Source organism: Diabrotica virgifera, chromosome 5 (assembly GCF_917563875.1).
Source record: "Diabrotica virgifera virgifera chromosome 5, PGI_DIABVI_V3a".
Lineage (NCBI taxonomy): Eukaryota > Metazoa > Arthropoda > Insecta > Coleoptera > Chrysomelidae > Diabrotica > Diabrotica virgifera.
Window position 1 is genome coordinate 56404576 of NC_065447.1, and position 22553 is coordinate 56427128.

Below are 22553 nucleotides of genomic sequence, written 5' to 3' on the forward strand. Positions count from 1 at the left end.
AATTTTTCCTTCATATTTTGACATTTTGAATATTTAAACAATGTTCCGGACCATTTTGAGTTGGAGGATACTCAAATATTATAATTTGAGTTATTTTCAAGAAATTTCTGCAAAAAAATTTAAGTCACCTCTCAACGTCCATCTCAAAACAGATGCGCCCTGGAGTAGTAGTCGTTCATTTAAAACAATGCTTTGCTGCAATTTGGCGTACACCGGTGTCAGACACCAGTGTCTTAGTCTGAAAGAGTACTTAAGCACCATTTGAAAGCTTAACTTAAGTGCTATTGACTTGGAATATTTTCAGTTTACCTGTGTCTTTTTGAACCTAAGATACATATCCCCAAAAAATATGGAATACCTGGCATATGATTTTTGATGTTATTACTAATACACTTGCTTAAAACTTTATTTTAAAGCAAAACAGAACCACATGTTATAACTTTCAAAGAATTAAAAAAAGAACTTAAGTATAAAATTTATCACATATGCTATTGTATGTGCCAGTCCAGGTATGTTAGCTTTTGTTTTGGGTCCGAAGAGAATGATCAGAATTCTAGCCACAACTTTTTCTATGACCTAAAAGCAAAACAGATGTATTAATGGTATGAATAGTTTTTCATTGATAGTATTCAAAAATTCTCACAAATGTGTAATATTTTGTTCATGTGGAAATAGTTAACAAAGTTAGGTGTGCATTCAGCTGGAAATCTGCAAATGCTTTCATAGATTTGTATTATTATTTTACACTTTAATCCCCAGTGTTCCATATTTTTAAGGTTCTGACTTATGTACAATAATTTCCGAAATGTATAAATAAAAAATCGAGAGATATGGATAGAAGAAGAAATTCCCCAACAATGGAAGAAAAGTATAATCTGCCCTATTCATAAAAAAGGAGACAAACTGTTGTGTCAGAATTATAGAGGCATCTCTTTACTTTGTTCGGGATACAAAATATTCACAAACATCTTTAATCGAAGACTTCAAGCTCTCACGGAAAAAATCATCGGGGAATATCAAGCAGGGTTTAGGCAAAATAGATCTACCATTGACCAACTATTTACAGTTAAACAAATACTAGCCAAAGCATGGGAATATGACATGGACGTTTACAATCTCTTTTTGTAGATTTTAAACAAGCCTACGATTCAATAGATAGAACAATTCTACCTTATATATTGGAAGAATTTGGCATACCAATACCATCAAAATTAATACGACTAGTGCAAATGGCAATGACAGAAACAGAAGCACAAGTATGTATTCAAGGACAGATCACTGATACGTTTACGATAACGCAAGGACTGAAACAAGGCGACGGACTGGCTCCAACGCTTTTTAATCTTGTTCTTGAATATGTAATTGGACGGTTTCCGCTCTCCGGTGAGCGGAAATAACATACTTACAAACAAATCTACCCAATTAGCAGCATACGCAGATGATATAAACATAATGAGCAGAACAAAGAATGCAGCGGAAGAAACCTACGTTGAGTTGAAACAAAGTGCAGAAGCAGTAGAGCTAGCAATAAATACAAATAAAACAAAACTACTCATACAAACCAGATCAAATAGACCAGCGCAACAACACTTTATTGACGATATAGAACATATGGATAGATTCACGTACCTAGGAATGGATCTGGTCGCAAGCAATGAAGAAGAACCGGAAATAAATAGAAGGCTTGTGCTGGCAAATAAAGCCTATTTCGCGATGGGCCACATATTCAAATCGCGAGACGTACACCGGAAAACAAAACTCCGGGTCTATAAAACAATAATCAGGCCCATAGTAAGTTATGGCTGTGAAACATGGGTGGTGACACAGAAATCTGCGAATGCATTAGATGTGTTTGAAAGAAAAATATTACGTAGGATACTGGGCCCAATAAGTGAAAATAACAACTGGCGAATTAGGTATAATAGAGAAATATACGAGCAATATAGCGAACCAACTCTGGCAACCTAACTATAACCTGCTAAGGGACCTTGGTTCAGGATGACAGAAGAAGTCCACAACGGCATTCGTGTTAAGATCATCATAATCATCATGACGCTGTGGAGGGGAAAGCAAAGCCACATCGGAGTACTTAAGGACAAAGATGCTGGAACAGTTATCACGGATTTAAATAATAAACTACAGAGATCGACTGAATAGAAACAATCTTCCACAAATAACCAAACAGTTGAACTGCAAACAACACCTAATTGTTGGACCCACTGTGAAATTAGGAGTGTTAACTCATACAAGTCATACACTTCAAGTCAACCATCATAGACGAAATCAAAAGGAGACAACTGATCTGGTATGATCATGTAGTAAGAATGGACGACAGGCTGCCAAAACAAATTTTAAAAGTGGACGCCAAGCGAAAGAAGGAAGAGAGGAAGGCCAAAATCATCCTGGCTAGGCGGCATCCAGAAGTCAATGTCGGAAAGGAATCTTCACCCTGGTACGTGGAACGACCAACGAAGCTATAAACTGGGAATCGGGAGGAGGAGAACGCTATAAGATTCCGGGATAATAAAATAAAAGTCATATAATCATCTTAGAGTTACAATTACTAAAAAGGGCTCTAATGAGAATGAAATTAAAAATGGAATTGGACAAGGTACGCAGGTGACAAAACAGCTAGATTGCGTGCTGTGAAACATACAAATTAGACAATATAAAAAATCAGAATTTACAAAACCATAGTCAAAAGCATCGCAACATATCGCAACACATGGTACTCATCATCTTGGTACTATTTTCTTCCATTGGTTCCGATCCTGTGCTACTATTTCTCATGGTATCACTTCCATCTTCTCCAGGTTTTCTATGACTGCATCTTTCCACCTTTTTCTAGGCCGTCCTGTCGGTCTTCTACCGTCTGATCTTTTCCAAAACATATTGCTAATCAGTCTGTCATCACTCCGTACCACGTGGCCTGCCCATCTTAGTCAATTGGCTTTTATGTGTCTGACGTTGATTTTTTCTGATATTGATTTCTTTCTTTCTCAATGTCCATGTTTCATTTCCGTATGTCACTGCTGGTCGTATTATGATTTTGTACATTTGGATTTTGGCACGTCCTAAAAGAAGCTTTGACCTCATTAGATGTTGAACGGCAAAGAAAGATTTATTTCCCGCCAGCATTCCTATTTCAACCTCCCGTTCTCCTGTGTTGTTACTGGTAATTGTTGTTCCTAGGTATTTGAATTCTTTGACCACCACAAAATACAAAATTATAATCGTTTATGGTAATGTTGTGTCTTATTCGCTGTCGTTCCTTTCTTGACACGACCATGTATTTAGATTCTTCTTCGTTTATTTTCAGACCGACGTTTAGTGTTGCTTGTTCAAAGTAAAGACTTCAACTCATTGTACTGAGGTCTAGCAAATGAGAGAATGAAGAAATGGCGAGATACGGATAATAATGGGTATTAAAACAGCAGTAATTGACACCAGTGAAGCCAAGAGTTTGAGTATGAACTTGTAAGATTTATGAAAGGGGATAAAAAAGCAGCCTAAAGAAATATTGGAGTGGAGAGAAGAAGAAGAAGAAGAAGAGGATGCCCGAGAAAAACATGGCGTGAGGACATTAGACAAGTTATGGCAGAAAGGTATCTACAGGATGATGACTGGCGAGATAGAAAGAGGTGTAAATTAATAAAAAAAAAATAATAAATATCGTATGGCATTTTGCCGAAAGGTATCTACAGGAGATGGAAAGAGGTGAAAACTATGGGATGACTATGAAACGTTGTATATATAATAAACTATAGTTTTGTATATAAAACCGAAAAACCCAGGAATTAAAAAGTTTCTATTTAATAAACTATATGTATACAGTGAGCACGTAAAGGTTGGAATAAATTGATTTTCTAGAGAATGGACGATTTTGGAAAAAAATCCAGAAACAGGTCAATTTTTATTTTAAAATTGCGACTTTTTTGGATATACATCATACTAGTGACGTCACCCATCTGGGCGTAATGACGTCATCTATAAATTTTTTAGATGTGAATAGGGGTCGTGTGATAGCTCATTTGAATGGTAATTCAATTCTCTATTCGTATTATAAACATTATCGTATTTATTTATACAGAGTGTCCAAAAAATTGTTTTTTGAATTAAATTTATTGACATAAAAATAAGAATGTGTGTAATTTATTTAACTCAAAATACATTTTACTGCTATCAGAAAACAGGAAGTAATGTTTATTTGACAAATAAATATTGTTTTTTGCTTAAATTCAATATTAAAGCCGCCACCCACCTTCCTCTTGACAGTTTGAACATTTAATTTACGCGAAAAGCAATGATTATTTTTAAAATAAACATTTGTTCTGTTTTCTGAGAGCAGTAAAATGTATTTTGGTCAGTAAATTTAATTAAAAAAATATTTTTTTTGACACTGTATAAATAATTAAGTAAATGTTTACATTACTGAATAGAGAATTAAATTACCTTTCAAATGAGCTATTACACTACTCCTACTGTCATTTAAAAAATCATCGATGACGTCATCACCCCCAGATGGGCGACGTCATTAGTATGATATATATGCCAAAAAGTCGTAATTTAAAAATAAAAATTGACCTATTTCGGGATTTTTTCCAAAATCGTCCATTCTCGAGAAAATGAATTTATTCCAACCTTTACGTGCTCACTGTATATGCATAAATGTATAAATATCATAATTATAGAAAATTAAGTCAATAAAAAAGACAAAGAGTTTATTATATGTATTTTCGTTTTACGGGCACCCTTTTGTCAGTTGTATGTTAAAGGAAGTTGGGGAGAAGTCAGACTTATCCGAAATTGAAACAGTAAATTTGATTTGAAACAATTTATTGTAAAACAAAACAAATTCTACAACTTTTAGAGACTTAAGCGAGAGCCTTCAACAGCGGTAGTACATAGTTAATAAACAAAGATATGCATTTACTTATTAAACAGTAAATTGAGCTTGAAACATTTGATATTCTTTCTCCAAAGATTGTTCGCATGACTTTGAGTACAGCTCCTACTATTGCCTAAAATCAAAACCAATTTATTACCAAACATCATGATAAATTAAGGTTATGTCGTACTCTGGGCTAGTTAGCAAAATACAAGGAAAAGTTATTTACCAGCAATTTTACTGCTGGAATCGAATCTTATGATTGTATATATTAGTAATATAGGTACGCAAAGTCCGCAGATAGTGTGCTACTTTTTTTATAAACAAAATGGCGCCCGAAAATCGTGTTTTATTCCAATTTTTGCTTTGTAACTCCAAAGATTTTAACTTTACACCAAAAATACCCAAATAAAAATTCACCGTTATTAAATTCTGCATACAGACGTGTTTTTTCCGATTTACTTGGACGAAAATTTTCCCCGGAAAATGCGGGTTTTTCCAACAAAATCTTTAATTTTCAACTAAAATTTTAGATAAGTAATTGTTTATTATTAATTAAATAACTTGGTTATATAAAAGCTCTTTTCGTATAGATTTTTTATAATTCCAGAAGCCGATGGATATAGAATGAAGAGTTTAACAACAATTCAATTGTTAATTAAAAATTTACGGTCGCTATAATAACCACAATTATTATTATACATAAGAATAATTACGATTTTTGTATAAAAAGACACTGTACCTATCTAATGTACTTTACAGATTTGTCATCCCCGTCTACTTCCTTTTATAATATTTGTTCGGATAGTTCACCTTCGTGCTTAACTCTTGCAGTACATTGGTCGTAAAAGAGCCTTATTACTAATATATTTGTATAGTGTCTAGTGTTTCACTATATTACACATCATATTGCGGTGAATTGAATCGAATTCTTTTTCAAATTAATAAAAATTTCTCCATTTTTTTTTTCGTTACCTCTTCCAAATGATTCTTAAAATAAAAATGTATACCATTTTTATTCAGTTGCAATGCGAAACCAAAAATGCCTTAATTTTTACTTAGACTAGAGAGCGCAACCAGCACTCATATCGACGATTTCACCTCTTGTTAGAGGCTCTTCAGAGAATGAGAGAATGCATGGGTTGCTTTCTCTAATCCAGTAAATTTTCCGACACATATTATTCCCACACTGCAACTGACGTGAAAGGATTAGGTGACTAGCGTCATCTGGCAATAGAGAGATAAAGTTTTTCAATCCTAATAGCAACATTAATAATATTGAAAAATATTAAAAATATAACTAAAAGATTTTTAAATTGAAAACTTATTGGTACATTCCCCTGGTGACACCTCTAAGGCTTCTACAATTTGCAAGCCAAATGGATGCTGCAGTGAAGACAAAAGGGAAGGAATTCTACACTATGCAATTCACAACCCCCCCTCCCAATTTTTTTATTTTATAGTAGCATTACTTCGTGGAGTAACTAGGCTCATTTTCCGTTGGAACTTTACCAAGCTGCAGACGGGGGTTGTGAATTGCATAGTGTAGAATTCCTTCCCTTTTGTCTTCACTGCAGCATCCATTTGGCTTGCAAATTGTAGAAGGTGTCACCAGGTAAATGTACCAATTAGTTTTCAATTTAAAAATCTTTTAGTAATATTTTTAATATTTTCCAATATTATTAATGTTGCTATTAGGATTCTTAAAGTGTTTACATGATCTATACAAGAGTTTTTTCATTTATGGGGTCTTTTATTCATTCCAGGGTGATCCTCGTATTTATTTTACTAGCACAGTTTAATAGGGTGATTGGTCTCCAATTATCACATAAAGCAAGGTTTCCTTTCTTTGGTAATTTGATTATATCATTCCTTCGTTTTACTCATAGGTATATTTTCATGAGTCCATATTTTTTTCAGTAATAGGTAAAACATATCCACTGACAGAGTTAAGTGCTCCTTCATTAATTCTGCTGGTATTCCATCTACTCCCGATGCTTTGTCTATTTTAAATGGTTTATTGCATGTCTTCATCTTTCATAAATTTCTTTTCATTTATGTCCAACACCTTGTTTCTTTCTCTTTGTTCTACAAATATATTCAGTTCCGTGTCCCCATCGCATAATTCTGCAAATAATTGAGTCCATCTTTCTGCTACTTCTTTTTGTCTTGTGAGTATTATCTTCTTCTTTCCCTTTTATTTTGGTTTTTGTTTATTTGTACCTCCTTTAAGTCTTTTGTTTTTGCGTGTAGCGTCTTTGTGTCATGTATTTGATCTGTTACTTCTGCAATTTGCTCTATGTTGCAACCATTTGTCTAATCTAGCTCGTTTTTTACTTCTCTGTTTTTTTTCTTTATTCTTTATTCTTCCTCTAGTTTTCTTCGTGTATCGGATTTGTGTTCTGATTAATTTCGTGTTGATTGTTCTTCTCTCTTGACAACTAAGAGTAGGTACTTCTCCGATTATGCACAAACACCTATAATAAGGTTAGCGAACGGTTCAGGTAGAATATACGGGGCGTTAGAAAAGAGAGAGAGTTATATTTTATATTAATAATAAAATTAAAAGTAACTCCAAATGAAACAAAAGCTCTCTCCACTGCTCCCAAATAATTAATGAAATTGTTGTTTGACCTTTTATCGAAGTGTAGGCAAATCGTTAGATTAAATAGAATTAAAGTAATTACCTTAACTGGGAGGTCCAGGGCGCCGGTGGCCCCACCAAATATACCAGTTACGGTGTTCTTTACTTTATTAAACATACTCCCAATTCCAAGAAATCTTAACTGTGGTGTATTGGGATAATTCTCGGGGATATCCGGTATCTCGGGAAAATTCTTGGGGATATCCGGTATCTGGGGGAACTCCGGTATTTCGGGAAAATTCAGTGACCTTAAGGTTACATTTTCTTTTTGTAATCTAAAAATGTTAACAAAAGAAATATTAAAATGTTATGAAAACCTGGACAATACAATATTTATTTACATTTCAAATAAACTTCAAGTCAAAAGTTAACGATAACCGATATTACAAATTTTCATATCTTTGTGATGATTTCTTTTTCTTCTTCTTCTTTTTGTGTAGACATGATTCTGTCTGTTTTAGAAGAAGAAGAAGGAGACGAAGAAGAAAAAGAAAAAGAAGAAGAAGAAGAAGAAGAAGAAGAAGAAGAAGAAGAAGAAGGTGATAATTTCCAGGAAATCAAAGTCAGAATAGAAAGTTCTAGAGCAAGTGGTCTACACAAGAGATTTCAAGTTGGAGCTAAAATTTAGGTTGGCTAGGTGCTACGTTTATTTTGCTTTGTTTTATGGAATGGAAGCTAGGTCCTTGAATGCGGCATCAATGAAAAAACTAGAATGGGTATGCAGAAGAGTTCTGCAAATGTCATGGACAGAACAAGTCACAAAGGGATTCTGAGGGAGATGAAAAAAAATGAAAATCTTAAATACCATCAAAACAAGAAAATTAGAATATCTTCGACTTTTCCACGTGGAGAGAGATACAACTTATTCCAATTGATTATGCAGGAAAAGATTCAAGGAAAAAGTAGCATAGGGAGACGCAAAATATCGTGGCTGCACAACATGAGAGGATGTACTTGAAATTAACTTTTCAGAACAGCCGTCTCTAAAGTCTGAATAGCTACGATAATTGCCGCCCTCCGTCGCGCAGATGTCACTTGAAGAAGAAGATATCAAATGAAAGTAAACAGTCCCATTAAATCCGTCTTTAAATCGAATTATTTGTCCTGTGGTTGTTCCATGGAATTCATAACATTCCAGAGAATTTCAGTGGCCTAACATTCTTCTTTAACAGAGCATTTCAGTAGCATCTGTTTTTCTTCTTTCTGTTTGTCTTAGAGTTAAAGATTCACATCCGTATGACTGCATTGGGAATAGGTATTATGCAGATAATGAACCTCATTTTTAGAAATCGTCAAATGTGAAGTTTCTTATATATTTTTACTATATTTCTACGTTTTATTTCTTTCTCTAGCGACTCGTTTGTGATCAATGATACCTATAAGTATGAGCTCACAACCTCAAACCCGGTCAAACCGGTCAATAGTGGTTATGTGTGGATGGTTTTTATGATATAGTCTATCCACTATCATGATCTTTGTCTTCGATATGCTTAACTGCAGACCAAATATTTGAGTGTCGTTTTTAACCAGTCGTATGAGATCAATCAACTCTTCTTGACTATTTGCAAAAAGGGCTGTGTCATTTGCAAAACGTAGGTTATTTGTTAGATATTAGATGTAGGTATTGAAATTGGACCAGGATTTAAGAGAGAAAATCGAATCAAATACTCTGTTGATTGATTAATAATTTTGCAAGATATTTTTGGTTAATCTTTTTATTTTGTACTTATTCTTTTAATTTTAGTTTTTTCTATTAGCTATATAGATACATTTAAGAGATAAAAGAGAATATTTTCTAATAGCAAGTTAATTTTCGTAATTTACTATGAGATCAATCAGTCGTATGAGATCAATCAACTCTTCTTGAGTATTGCAAGAAGGGCTGTGTCATTTGCAAAATGTAGGTTATTTGATAGATGTTAGATGTAGGTATTGAAATTGGACTAGGATTTAAAAGAGTATATCGAATCATATACTCTGTTCATTGATTTATAATTTTGCAAGGCATTTTTGATTAATTTTTTCATTGTGTACTTATTCCTTTAATCATAGTTTTTTCTATTATATAGGTACATTTAAAAGATAAAGCAGAATAATTTTTGGTAAGTTACTTACTCTTGTTTCACTTTGTCAAAGAAATCATCTGGATTCTCAACAATTTTATCCACAGCTACAAATAAATCTTTCAAGTCTCCACTGCAACAAAACATTTATTAAAACTGATTATTTTTAAAATAATGTATAAAATTAGTATTTTATTGAACATTACTGTGATAAAGGATTAGCTAATTAACCCGGTAGAAGTACCTGAGGACCACAATGATCGGCACTCATTTACTTCACTGTATTCTCTAGTATTACATAGTACCTATTTGAGATACATCACTTGCCTGAAAATAAGGTAAACATACACACAACCAAAGTTATATGGAATCATCTGATATTTCTTATTATTTCGTGCGAATTTAAAAAAACTAACACACAAAGTCAAATAATATTTATTTTAAAACAATTTAATAACAAATGCATAACAATTAAATAAAACAATAAAGTATTTAACAAACAAATTGAAACTAGTTGTTTTAAAGTCAGCATAAAAAATTTCAATATAAAACGAATAATGTTTAAATCGTTTTTAATTTTTATTTGTTTTTTTTTTTGTAGTCAGTGTTCTCACCTCTTGTCCTTATGAAAGCTTCAGTTTGCGTGGGCACGCTCCTAATCAAATTATCAACATTTATTTTGTTGTGGTAGGTTGCTCCATTCTTCAAGAGCAGCTTGTACTAGCCGTGCGGTATTTTGTGGATTATCCCGGCGAGCTCTAATTTTTGTTTTAAACATATCCCACAAATACTCTATAGGGTTAAGCTCGGGTGAGCCAAACAAGGGATACATTCTGCTTCAATGATGACTCTAGTCACTCTAATGGTTTGTGGAGGTCCATTATCATCCATGAAAATTAAATTTTCTCCTGTTGCACCTCTCCAGAGCCTAACTACAGGATAGGTTATCAACATACCTGTGAGTAGTTAAAGTTTATTGGATGAAAATTAAAGGAGGTTTAACATTACACTTCCCCTTGTATACTTGTGAACAGATCTGACAGTTTTCGTTCTTGCTTGTCTTCCTCGACCTCTAAGTACACGATTTCGTGGGTCATCTGATTTTACACAAATCCTGACTTTTTCTGAAAATAGAACATTTTGTCAATTCCCATTGCTCCAGTTTTGGTGGTGAAGATACCAATTTAGGCGATCAATCTTGTGCTACCTGGATAACTCGAGAACCCATAACTGTCTCCTGCTGTATACTTCTTGACACGAACTCTTCTTCTTATTGTTTCAGCTGAAACAGTTACACCTGTAGCTTCCAGAAGCTGCCTTTGGAGCTGAAGGTGGGAAATGGGTAGGTGTCTTCCAGCTGATTTGATAATTAAACGACTGTGGCGAGCGGTTATTACTTTTTGGCAACTTTCCCTTGCTTAATTTTTGAGCTTTCCTAGTTCCTGTTACCTAGCATACGTTTTGGACAGAAAGCCCTGTGTTACGCCTGTGGTGTAATTTTTTAAGAAATTAGAGTAGCCGCTTTAAAGCTAAGCACTTGCCGGTATTTTAACATCCCATTAATAATAATAATTGTGAATTAGTTATTTTATAACTTACAGTAAACAGTTACATATTAGTACAGTTATAATAGTTAGAGGATAAGTAAATATTATGCAAGAGAAATTAATTTTTTTTTCTTCTTTTAAGGACAAAAAAAAGAAGTTCATTAGCGGAACTGCAACAGAAAAACCAAGTTCATTATTTGGTTAAAGCTTCTCAATTTTGTTGGTAAAAAAGTGTATTAATTTGTCTGGACTAAATTACGGTTCTGTTGATATACGAGAAGCCTTGGTCTTCACACAATACTACCAAGTGAATTTTCTTATATTCGGTTTAAATTTTCTAGCCGATTTCCGAGTCTACTATAAACAAAGAAAAAGGAAAAAAGACGCTTAAATACTTTATTATTCAGGAGTAAGATTAGAAAAGAGGACGAAAGAAGGAGTGGGGATAATAATCAGAAAAACTATAAAAGCAAAAAGACAGTTAATTCAAGAATAATTACGATGGAACTGCTATTAGTAAAAAAAGTTTGTATAATTCAAATATTATTTGGTACACTCGAAGGAATAACAGAAGAAGAACTAATATAATTTGACAATATATTACAAAATTAACTAGTAAAAGCTAGAGAAGAATACGAAGCAATAATAATATGTAATGGGTGAGTCAAACACCTCTCCCTCTCTCTTATGGCACTACAGCCCTGGCCCGCCAAGTCGCACCGAACGGGTTTATTAAGTCATTTAAGAATGCTTTAAAGCTGTAGAATAAAACTAAACTTAAAACCATTTGGTTTTTAAGTAAACCTTAAGGTTGCACTATAACCGCTTTCAGCATAAAAGGGCCCACTCTGAAAGAGACCAATAAAACCAAAAATAAAAACCTTCTTAAAACTTTGTTTTCTTAAGCAACTGGTTTTAAAGCGGCTGTTAAGGTGCTTTTAAAACCATTTTAAAAGACACCTTAAGTGCAGGCGGTTTTATAGCAAACTTAAAACGGTTTCTTAAATGGAGACTTTTAAAGACAATTTACTATATTAAATGATCCTTTAAACCCATATACTCCATATAGGTCAACAAATTTTTACATGTGTTATGATAGGTAGATAGGTATTTATTGTAACTAAAAAATAATAAAAAGTACTTGGTTATTTCGGACTGTCAAGGTAGAAAAACACTTGCGCACCCAACTTTATTGATAATGTTAACAAAAAGAGTTCTAAATAACTCACGCGCCCTAAAATTTCTGACATTTGACGATTAAAAAAAAATAAAAAAAATTAAAAAATTTAAATCCGAAAAATATTAATTTTAAATAAAAATAAAAAAATTGCGATTAAAAAATAAAAATAATAAAAAATTTAAATCCGAAAAATATTAATTTGAAATAAAAATAATTTTATCTACAATTTTAATGTTTTAATGTTAAAATAAATCGAATTTATGTCTTTAGGATGCTTATTTATAATTTTTGTGTAAGCCTTATATTGTAATCTATCATGGCTTTCAGCATCTCCAGAAAGCAATATGGCCGGAATCCAAAAAAAAACTATTTGGTCTATCGACAGGCAATTGTTAAGATCAAATGGTTTTATTTTATACCTTCACAGGAGCATATATCCTACATAAAAGCAAGGTTGCCTTGGAATTAAAACCATTTAGTTTTAATGCTGCAGTCAGTAATGCCACTCGGTTTTAATGTGAATCTAACCTAAAATCGAGGCGTCGTAGTGCTGTGTGTGTGTTGTATTTTTCTTTTAAAATGACCAGTTCATTTATATTTCAAGTACTTGCTACTTATTTCTTCCATACTAACTGTACTTCCTCTTTTACAACACACTACACCACTGTTTCGCTCTAAAACGAATGGCCGACCATTTTGGACATGAAAGAAGAGGGGATAAGTTTAGTTTTATTGTTTCTAACAAGAAGCATAGTTTAGTCTTTACGATAACCAAATTGATTCAGTCAAGAGCGTTTGGTTTTAATATAGCCTACTAATTGCTTTTAAGAAAGCAACTTTAAAGACGACTAAAAAACTAGTTTTAAGGCATATGTTTTACTGACACAATAGTCTTGAGATCAAGTAGTTTTAATCATAGGTTTTATTAGTCATATTAGGAGAATCTTTCAAACTGCAATAAAACTAAAATGTAACAAACTAGAATCTAATAAAACCAAACAGTCCGGAAGTTCTTTATAAAACTGATTAGTTTTAAAGTGAACTGAAAATAAACCATTTTAAAACTACAATAAGACAAATTACCTATTAAGATTAATTATTCTTATGTGATACCCTTATTATATACTTTAAAACTAGTGACAAATGCTTAACAGTTTTGAAGTTCTGGCAGTATATCTACAAGGTAGCTTAAAACCATTATCTTCTTATTTACCACAATAAAACCTTTATAAACCTTAAATAAAACTAAAATGTTTTTATTGTGCTACATGGGCCTGGCCTTTCCCAGCATTTTCCTGCAAGTATCTCTGTCTCTGGCTGCTCTCCTCCAGTTGTTCACCCTCAATATCTCTTTAGCATCGATTCTCACCTCGTCTATCCACCTTTTCCTTGGTCTTCCGTTACCTTTTCCTTGGTATGCTTTGTTAGCAAGCATTATCCGTTTTCGTATTTCTTCCTCCTCGCTGCCATTCTTAGTTATCTGTACACCCAAGTATATGAGCTGTTCTAATATTTCTATAATTAGCGTCGTCTTTGTTAAATTCTGCAAGTTTCGTGAGTTCCTTGCTTGTGTTAGGGCTTTAGTTTTATCTACGTTGGCGGATTGAAACGTCCATCCATCCAATAGCACTACAGCCCAAATCGAGCCTTGGCCTCCTTCAATAAGCTTCTCCAATCTTTTCGATTTACCGCTGTTCTTTTCCATGAACGCGTTCCCAGGAAGTTCCTGGCATCCTCATCGACCTCGTCTTCCCATCTCTTTTTAGGTCTTCCAACCGGTCTTCTTCCCTGCATTCTTGCATTCAGCAATTTTCTGGGGATTCTATTCTCATGCATGCGGACCACGTGCCCTGCCCACCGTAATCTCTGCAGTTTAGTGTGTTGTGCTAGAGTTGGTTCGCTATATTGCTTGTATATTTCTCTATTATACCTAATTCGCCAGTTGTTATTTTCCCTTATTGGGCCCAGTATCCTACGTAATACTTTTCTTTCAAACACATCTAATGCATTGGCAGATTTCTGTGTCACCACCCATGTTTCGCAGCCATAACTTACTATGGGCCTGATTATTGTTTTATATACCCGGAGTTTTGTTTTCCGGTGTACGTCTCGCGATTTGAATATGTGGCCCATCGCGAAATAGGCTTTATTTGCCAGCACAAGCCTTCTATTTATTTCCGGTTCTTCTTCACTGCTTGCAACCAGATCCATTCCTAGGTACGTGAATCTATTCACATGTTCTATATCGTCAATAAAGTGTTGTTGCGCCGGTCTATTTGATCTGGTTTGTATGAGTAGTTTTGTTTTATTTGTGTTTATTGCTAGCCCTACTGCTTCTGCACTCTGTTTCAACTCAACGTAGGTTTCTTCCGCTGCATTCATTGTTCTGCTCATTATGTTTATATCATCCGCGTATGCTGCTAATTGGGTAGATTTGTTTGTAAGTATGTTATTTCCGCTTACCGTCAACCGTCTAATTACATATTCAAGAACAAGATTAAAAAGCGTTGGAGCCAGTCCGTCGCCTTGTTTCAGTCCTTGCGTTATCGTAAACGCATCAGTGATCTGTCCTTGAATACATACTTGTGCTTCTGTTTCTGTCATTGTCATTTGCACTAGTCGTATTAATTTTGATGGTATGCCAAATTCTTCCAATAGATTAGGTAGAATTGTTCTATCTATTGAATCACAGGCTTGTTTAAAATCTACAAAGAGATTGTAAACGTCCATGTCATATTCCCATGCTTTGGCTAGTATTTGTTTAACTGTAAATAGTTGGTCAATGGTAGATCTATTTTGCCTAAACCCTGCTTGATATTCCCCGATGATTTTTTCCGTGAGAGGTTGAAGTCTTTGATTAAGGATGTTTGTGAATATTTTGTATCCCGAACAAAGTAAAGAGATGCCTCTATAATTCTGACACAACAGTTTGTCTCCTCTTTTATGAATAGGGCAGATTATACTTTTCTTCCATTGTTGGGGAATTTCTTCTTCTATCCATATCTCTCGTATTAGGTGATACATCTGTTGTGTCAAATTCCTTCCTCCTTGCTTGAATAGTTCTGCCGGTATTTTATCTATTCCCGGTGCTTTATGGCTTTTTTGTATGTGGATTGCCGTTTGGACCTCCTCTAGCGTTGGGGGTCTAGTTAATTCATTTTCTTCTCCATCTTCCCCCAGCTCTTGTTGTTGTACCTCCTGCCATGCCTGCTGCTGTCTGTTGTTGTAATGGTGGTTGTGCCCATTTGTTTAATACTTCCTTAAAATATGTCATTCAGGATATCTTAATTTCGTCCATATCGCTAATGATTTCACCCTTCTTATTTTTGCAGAGGCTAGTCTTCGGTTTGTATCCCTGTCTTAAATGTTTAATAAGTTGGTATGCACTACGTGTTTCGTTTTCCTTAAACTCCCTCTCTATGTTTAGTATCCGTTGGTTTTCGTACTTTCTCTTTTTCTGCCTACACAGTTTATCTGCTCTTCGTCTTTTGTTCTCAAATTCTGTTTTTCTCTCTCTAGTACGTCTGAGTATGTAATTCTTATGTGCTTCATTTCTTTCCTGTACAGCTTGTTTGCATTCTTCATCGAACCATGTTTCTTCTCTCCGTTGTGTCTTTGTTCCTATGACTTCTTTCGCTGTGTTTAGTATGATACTGCTTATGGTGTTCCATTGATTTTCTATTGTGGAGTCTGCTCTGTTTTCTTCTAGTAATTTTTCATCCACTGTTCTCTCAAATCTTTCTTGTACCTCAGGGACTTTTAGGTTATCTAAGTTTAGTTTTTCTTGTTTTGGATATTTTTCCTTTACCTGTCGACTGATTTTGCATCTAAGCCGTGTCTGCACTAGTAGATGGTCTGAGTCACAGCTTGCGCCACGTCTGCTTTTTACATCTAATATACTCGTCGCCATTCTTTTTTCAGTCAGTATATGGTCTATTTGATTTATTTTGTTTCCGTCAGGTGATATCCAAGTGCCCTTATGTATGTCCCGATGTGGGAAGCATGTCGAACTGATAATCATATTCTTTCCAGCTGCGAAATCTATTAGAAACTGACCATTCTCATTTGTGTCTCTATGCAAACTATGTTTCCCTATTACCCCTTGTACTCTTCTTCTTTTCCGATCTTGGCGTTTGTGTCGCCTATCACCATTTTAATGTCGTTTCTTGGTATTGAGTCATAGATTCGTTCTAGATCTTGATAAAAGGCTACCTTAGTGTCTTCTTCCTGTTCATTTGTGGGACAGGGTTATGTTAAAGAAATGCGTTTTTATCCTAAGCTTGCAGATTCTTTCATTGATGGCTTGAAAATCTGTTATCAGGTGCTTCATTTTATTATCTACGATAAAGGCTACTCCAAATTCTTTATTTCCTTCATCTTTACCGCTATACAGTATAGTGTGTGTTTTAGTGTCCCGGATACCTTTTCCCAACCATTTAGTTTCTTGTACTGCAGTGATTCCTATTTTATATCTTTTCAGTTCGTGTAGAAGGATCCTCTGTGCTCCTGGTCTATTTAGCGTTCTGACATTCCATGTTCCCAGCATAAATTCCATATTCCGTTGCCAAAGTCGTCGTCTTTATATCCGTCCATTCCGAGGCCTATCTGAAGGTTTCGTAGTAGTACCTTTTTACAAGAATAGGTTACTGGCCTATCGCCCAACCCCCTTTTCGGAGGACCATTTCTCCCTTCCTCGTCAGCCCTGACCCTACTTTCCACTGGTTACCCAATCTCCGGTAAGGTTGCTCAGGTTCTCCAGGGTTCACCCGTGCAGCCCAAGCCGCACTTCGTGGAGGTGAGGATAGGAATTGAGTAGGAGAGGCTAGAGATGCTAACTGGAGACAGCATCTTGTATTGCGCTTCACTACCCCATTTGAACCCCAGATTGAAACGTCAGAGCGGACAAATTTAGTGCCAGAGTGGAAGTAGCTTAAATGAAGCATATAAAATAAATAACAGACAGTTCTTGACTTGCATAAACATTTCGAAAGGAACAATAATAAAGAAATAAGAGCAACAAAAGACAAAACAATGAACTAAAAATGGACAAAAGAGAAACATTAGAAACTCGGAAAAACATAGAGAAATATTTGGGAGCGAACTGGCACAATAATACTTATAATAATTACAGAGGCAGACGAAATACTGGAAAACTTACCGGAAGTAACAAGAAAGGAAATGGACGAAGCCATAAATAGAATCAAAACAGGAAAAGCATGTGGGAAGGACGAAATTGCGCTAGAAATGATAAACACACACATAAACTTCACAGTGATTGTCTTTCTATTGGGGAACCGCCTCTCGCCTTCCTTACTACTTCCTTTGTTGCCATTCGGCTTATATGATCGTTTCGTTCTACTCTTCTATTTCTTACCCAGTCCTTGAGACTCTCTAGATGTATTGTATCTCCGTCGTATATCTGTTCTTCAAACTCTGTCCCATAGAGTCTTACCATCGATTTTTCTAATAGTTCAAGAGCTGGGAGCGGATTTTGCTCGTGATAAGTAATATGGACAAACTATACGGAGATATGTTGAATTAGTTGTGTACATGACTTTACCCAACGACCGGAAACCAGAGTGGGGGACGAGGGTAGTTTAGGAGGTCAAAGTCGTGGTTTTTATCATTTTTTGTGACGCTCATGATTGAGATAGTGCACCAAAATTTGGGAATAAGTAGGTCATGACGTAACTAAGTAAAAGCTCCAGGGGCGGAACGCTGCTTGGTCGACAAAGGGGTGAGGGCAGGGGTGAATATAAAAATTATAAGGGGTTTTTTGTGACGTTCCTGATTGAGATAGTGTACCAAAATTTGGGAATAAGTAGACCATGACATAACTAAGTAAAATCTCCAGAGGCGGAAACCAGAGTGGGGAACGAGGGTAGTTATAAGAGGCCAAAGTCGCGGTTTTTATTTTTTTTGTGACGTTCATGATCGAGATATTGCACCAAAATTTGGAAATAAGTAGATATGGACATAACTAAGTAAAATATTCAGGGCTGCGTCACAAAAAAAATTATAAAAACTGCTACTTTGACCCCTCGTCCCCAAATCTGGTTTCCGCCCCTGGAGGTTTTGCTTAGTTACGTCATGATCTACTTACTTGGTAATTTTGGTTCACAATCTCGATCACGAACGTCACAAAGAATCCCTTATAATTTTTATATTTACCCCCAGGTTAAATAACAGAGGGCTCAGGGAATTCCCTGTACTATCCCATTGGCAGCTTCAATTGGACCAGTTCTTTAACTTTTATTGTGTTGTTCTGGCAGATGTTTTGGATCGTTTTCATTATTTATAGAGGTATCTCTCCTGCTTACAATAAGTGGATACCTCCTTTAATTTGACCGTCAAATGTCTTCTTAAGGTCAACAAAACATAAATATGCCGGTTTGTCGTATTTTAATGATTTCCCTTACACTTTTCCATTACAATAAAACACATTTATCTGCAACGGCGAAGAGAAGACACGAAAGACGTTCGTTGATAAGGTGCAAGTAATCTTGAGGGTTGCAGTTAAATCTGTTAGACTATACCTCATTAAGAATATAGCTTCTGCGCATGATCTACCTGTCCTAAAACTTTGTTATTGTTCTGCTCGTGTTCGAATTTCATTCAGTTTTTTCGTTATCACTTTGGTTGGTAATTTTAATATTGTGTTTAATAAATTAATTTCACTGTAATTCCCCGTGTCTAATATACACCATCTTCCTTTGTGAAGATGAATTTTTTTTGTTTTTTGAGAAAAAAATATAAAAATATTTTTTAAGTAATATGCCTGGATCCCGCGTAACAAAAAAAGTTGATTAATTTGTTTGCAAGCTGAAAATTTGTTATTAGCTTTACGGTGTCTAATCGAATAAACGTTGATATATGAGAACACTGGAACAGGGGAAGTTTTAATTGTGGAACGTGATTTTAATTGTGGAACGTGTCATCCTGACAAGTTTATGATTGTGAAAACTAGCAGGTTGTTTTTAAGTTCATTCAATAGCAAACTTCATATAATATATGAAAACATGTTTGTCCGGCAAATATGTTGGGCATTTTAATAAGTCCGAGAAGTCGAACATGATAAATGACAGGAATTATGTTGGTGATAAATAGCAGTCTGATTTTTGCATGAAAGGAAAGGGTAACAAATCAATTGAACGTTCCGTGTGACAAAACACAGGGGACGATTTCGTAGTCTGACGTTCGAAACCTTTCACAATTCTTTCACAATTAAAATATTCTTTCACAATTAAAACTTCCCCTGCTCCAGTAGGCGAGCGGCAGCAACCCCTAAAATTACGTTATTCGCTGTGTGCAAGTACTTGGAAGGGATATGTGAAACTATCGTGCGCGAATAGCAGAGAATTATTGCAACTTTCTTAAATAGTTCATATTGTCAATTGAAATTGTCAAATCTACGTACATTTCATATCTACTGTCATTGAAGAAGAAAAATTATATGTCGCTCCACAATATTGATATGATATGCAATTATTATATAAAGCTAAATTTAATTAATTGTATTTTGCTTGCAGTAATGCATTTTAATAACTAATTTTATTTACTACATACAATTGTTTACGTTTTAATAACATAACCTGAATCTTATTTTTTCTTCTTGTTATTTTTTTGGGCTATGGGCTTGACAATTATCCAGTAACCAGGACTAATATGATTGGCCAATATAATTAAAAGTGCGAATAAAGTTGCAGAGCGTAGAAATAGGTGTTGCTTTACCGAACTTGCACGGTCCCAATACCGACCACGAAAATTAACTTTAAGGTGAATGACCAATGTTGGTGGTTCTTCATGTTTTCGAGGTCGCTGAATCAGAATATGTAGTTTATTTTTATCTAGAATTGGTGGAACATGTTTAAACATAAAATTTTATGTAAAAATGCGAAATATCAATTTTGATAATTTTCTAACTTTACCTCGCTGTATCTTTGGTCTCTGTAAATATTTCCTCTGGAAAATTTTACAGTGTCATCTTTGAAGTATTTAGATAACAACGATCTTTGTACAAAATGTTTATACAAATGAAAAGAGGAGTAGTTAATTTTTAAAAATTTTGTCGTCAGATTCCGTTAGTGTCATGTTTACTTAAAAAGGTTAAGTGAGAAACTTTTTAGCTTATAATTTTAACCTCATAAATCATAAAGAAGTTGTCTGGAAAATTTTAAGTGAAAATATGCAACAGGAAAATCTGAATGAATGTGAATCTGTATACGAGCGGCACACCCTAAAAAAACGCTTATTTCTCGAGATACTGTGTGGTGTGATGACCACGGTGTGGTAAATGGCTAATTTTGGTCATACTTTATGTTTTTGGTGGTAGGGGAACATTGGCAAAATCGCAATTTTACCCTAAAAATAAAAGAAAATGAAATGATATATTTTGCGTTTAATAACTCTGTTTCATTTTAATATTTTTTTTCTAAAATTTTTATAGTATATATTTCTTATCCTTCCGAAGACAATGGTACTTGTTTCAATTTTGCTGTCTCATTATAATAAAAAATATGAATAGTTTAAAGTGAAAGATGCAGATTCCTGAATTTCAAAGTTTAATCGCAAAAGTTTATTGATAAAATTTGAAATTTAGCTTTTTAATCAAGTTTATGTTAAAATATAGGGTACAAAAAATAAAATGTTTTATAGAAAAAAATACTGCAACTTTTAATTTTAGGATAAAGGTGATTTATTTCATTTTTTTTTATTTTTAGTGTAAAATTGCGATTTTGAAAATGTTTCTTCATCTAAAATTCAAAATAAACCTTATTTTGTTTTCAGCACCATCAAAAACATAAAGTAGGACCAAAATTCGCCATTCACCACACCGTGGTCATTATCTCGAGAAATAATCGTTTTTTTTAAGAGTGCCACTCGTTTATAAAGTCACATAACTTTTTCTTATTGCATATTTTGACTTAAAATTTCCCAGAAAACTTCTTCATGAATTATATTTTATTGGTGTGTTGGTTAAAGTTATTAAGTAAAAAGTTTGTCACTCAACTTTTTTAAGTAAACATGAAACTAACGAAATCTGACGACAAAATGTCTAAAAATTAACAACCCCTCTTTTAATTTGTTTAAACATTTTGGACAAATCTCGTCATCTAAATACTCGATACAGCAAAATTTTCAAAAGGAAATTTTTTCAGCGACCAAAGATACAGCGAGGTAAATATGAAAATTCATCAAAACTGATTTTTCGCATTTTTGCATATAAAATTTGATTTTTGAACATGTTCCCCCAATTCTAGATAAAAATAAATTTCATATTCGGATTCACTGACCTCGAAAATATAAAGAATGACCAAAATTTGCCATTCACCTGTCATGGTCGCTTTTTCGATTTCTAAGCCTCAAATTAGGGGTGTGCGTGGCGCTCATCTACAGTGTTCCCGTACATCAAAGTTTGTCCGACTAGACACCGTTAAGCTATTAACAAATTTTCAGCATGCTATTGATAACCTTTTTTTGGTTTGCGGGATTGAGGCCTTTAAATAGGATATAGACAACAGTCCATTTTAGATTACCGTAAAAATATAAAAAATAAAATATAGGTATAAATAGCTTACTAACAAAGATATTCCTTGACCTAGGATTCCATTGCTTGAGATTGAGTTAAAAATAACTCCAACAATACACAAAACATGTATATTTCTCATAGTGCCTTTACTGTACTATTTCAGTCAAGATCAATATACAAAATAATTTATTGTACATCATGCATATGCAATAAAATAAAATGTTTTCATTGTGATGATAAACTATAAAATCGATATCATTGTTTCAATGTCATAAAAGTTGCAAAATATTAAGGTGGGCGAATTCATAATCACCTCCTTTTTTTAAATTAAACTTACAATGAAATTTTAGTATCTAGAATAATTAATAATTAGAAACATTAAAATGTATTATAGTCCAAGTAATGAAGCTTAAAATAGGAAAATACCTCGCAATTTTTACAGAATACAATACATCGATTTGCTTGAAATTTGGAAAATAAGTACATAGTGGATAGTCCAAGGATCAGAATCTATATGATGCTGAAAGGCGCTTTTACCGTGGGGGTGGTTGCCACCCCATCATGAGGGTGGAAATTTTTTATTACATTTTGACTGCAAAAGTTGGTAAAAACATTCATTCTAAGCAAAAAACTTTTATACATTTTTTTATTGAGTTAATAGTTTTCGATTTATCCGCTATCGAAAGTGTTAGTTTTATATCG

General features: G+C 34.1%; 1 protein-coding gene across 2 annotated transcripts; it reads right to left on the reverse strand.

The window, feature by feature from the left end:
* Positions 1–392: 392 nt before the first annotated feature.
* LOC114339064 (uncharacterized) lies at positions 393–22071 on the reverse strand. Of its 2 annotated transcripts, none has more exons than XM_050652541.1 (4): positions 21905–22071; positions 9648–9728; positions 7576–7807; positions 393–576 (listed from the first exon to the last, which is right to left on the reverse strand). In XM_050652541.1, the coding sequence occupies exons 1-4, from the start codon at positions 21988–21990 to the stop codon at positions 451–453; spliced, it is 525 nt and encodes a 174-aa protein (XP_050508498.1). In that variant the 5' UTR covers positions 21991–22071; the 3' UTR covers positions 393–450. The 2 variants fall into 2 exon arrangements, with proteins under 2 accessions (XP_050508498.1, XP_028145495.1); XM_028289694.2 differs by lacking the exon at positions 393–576 and adding an exon at positions 4820–5021.
* Positions 22072–22553: the final 482 nt, after the last annotated feature.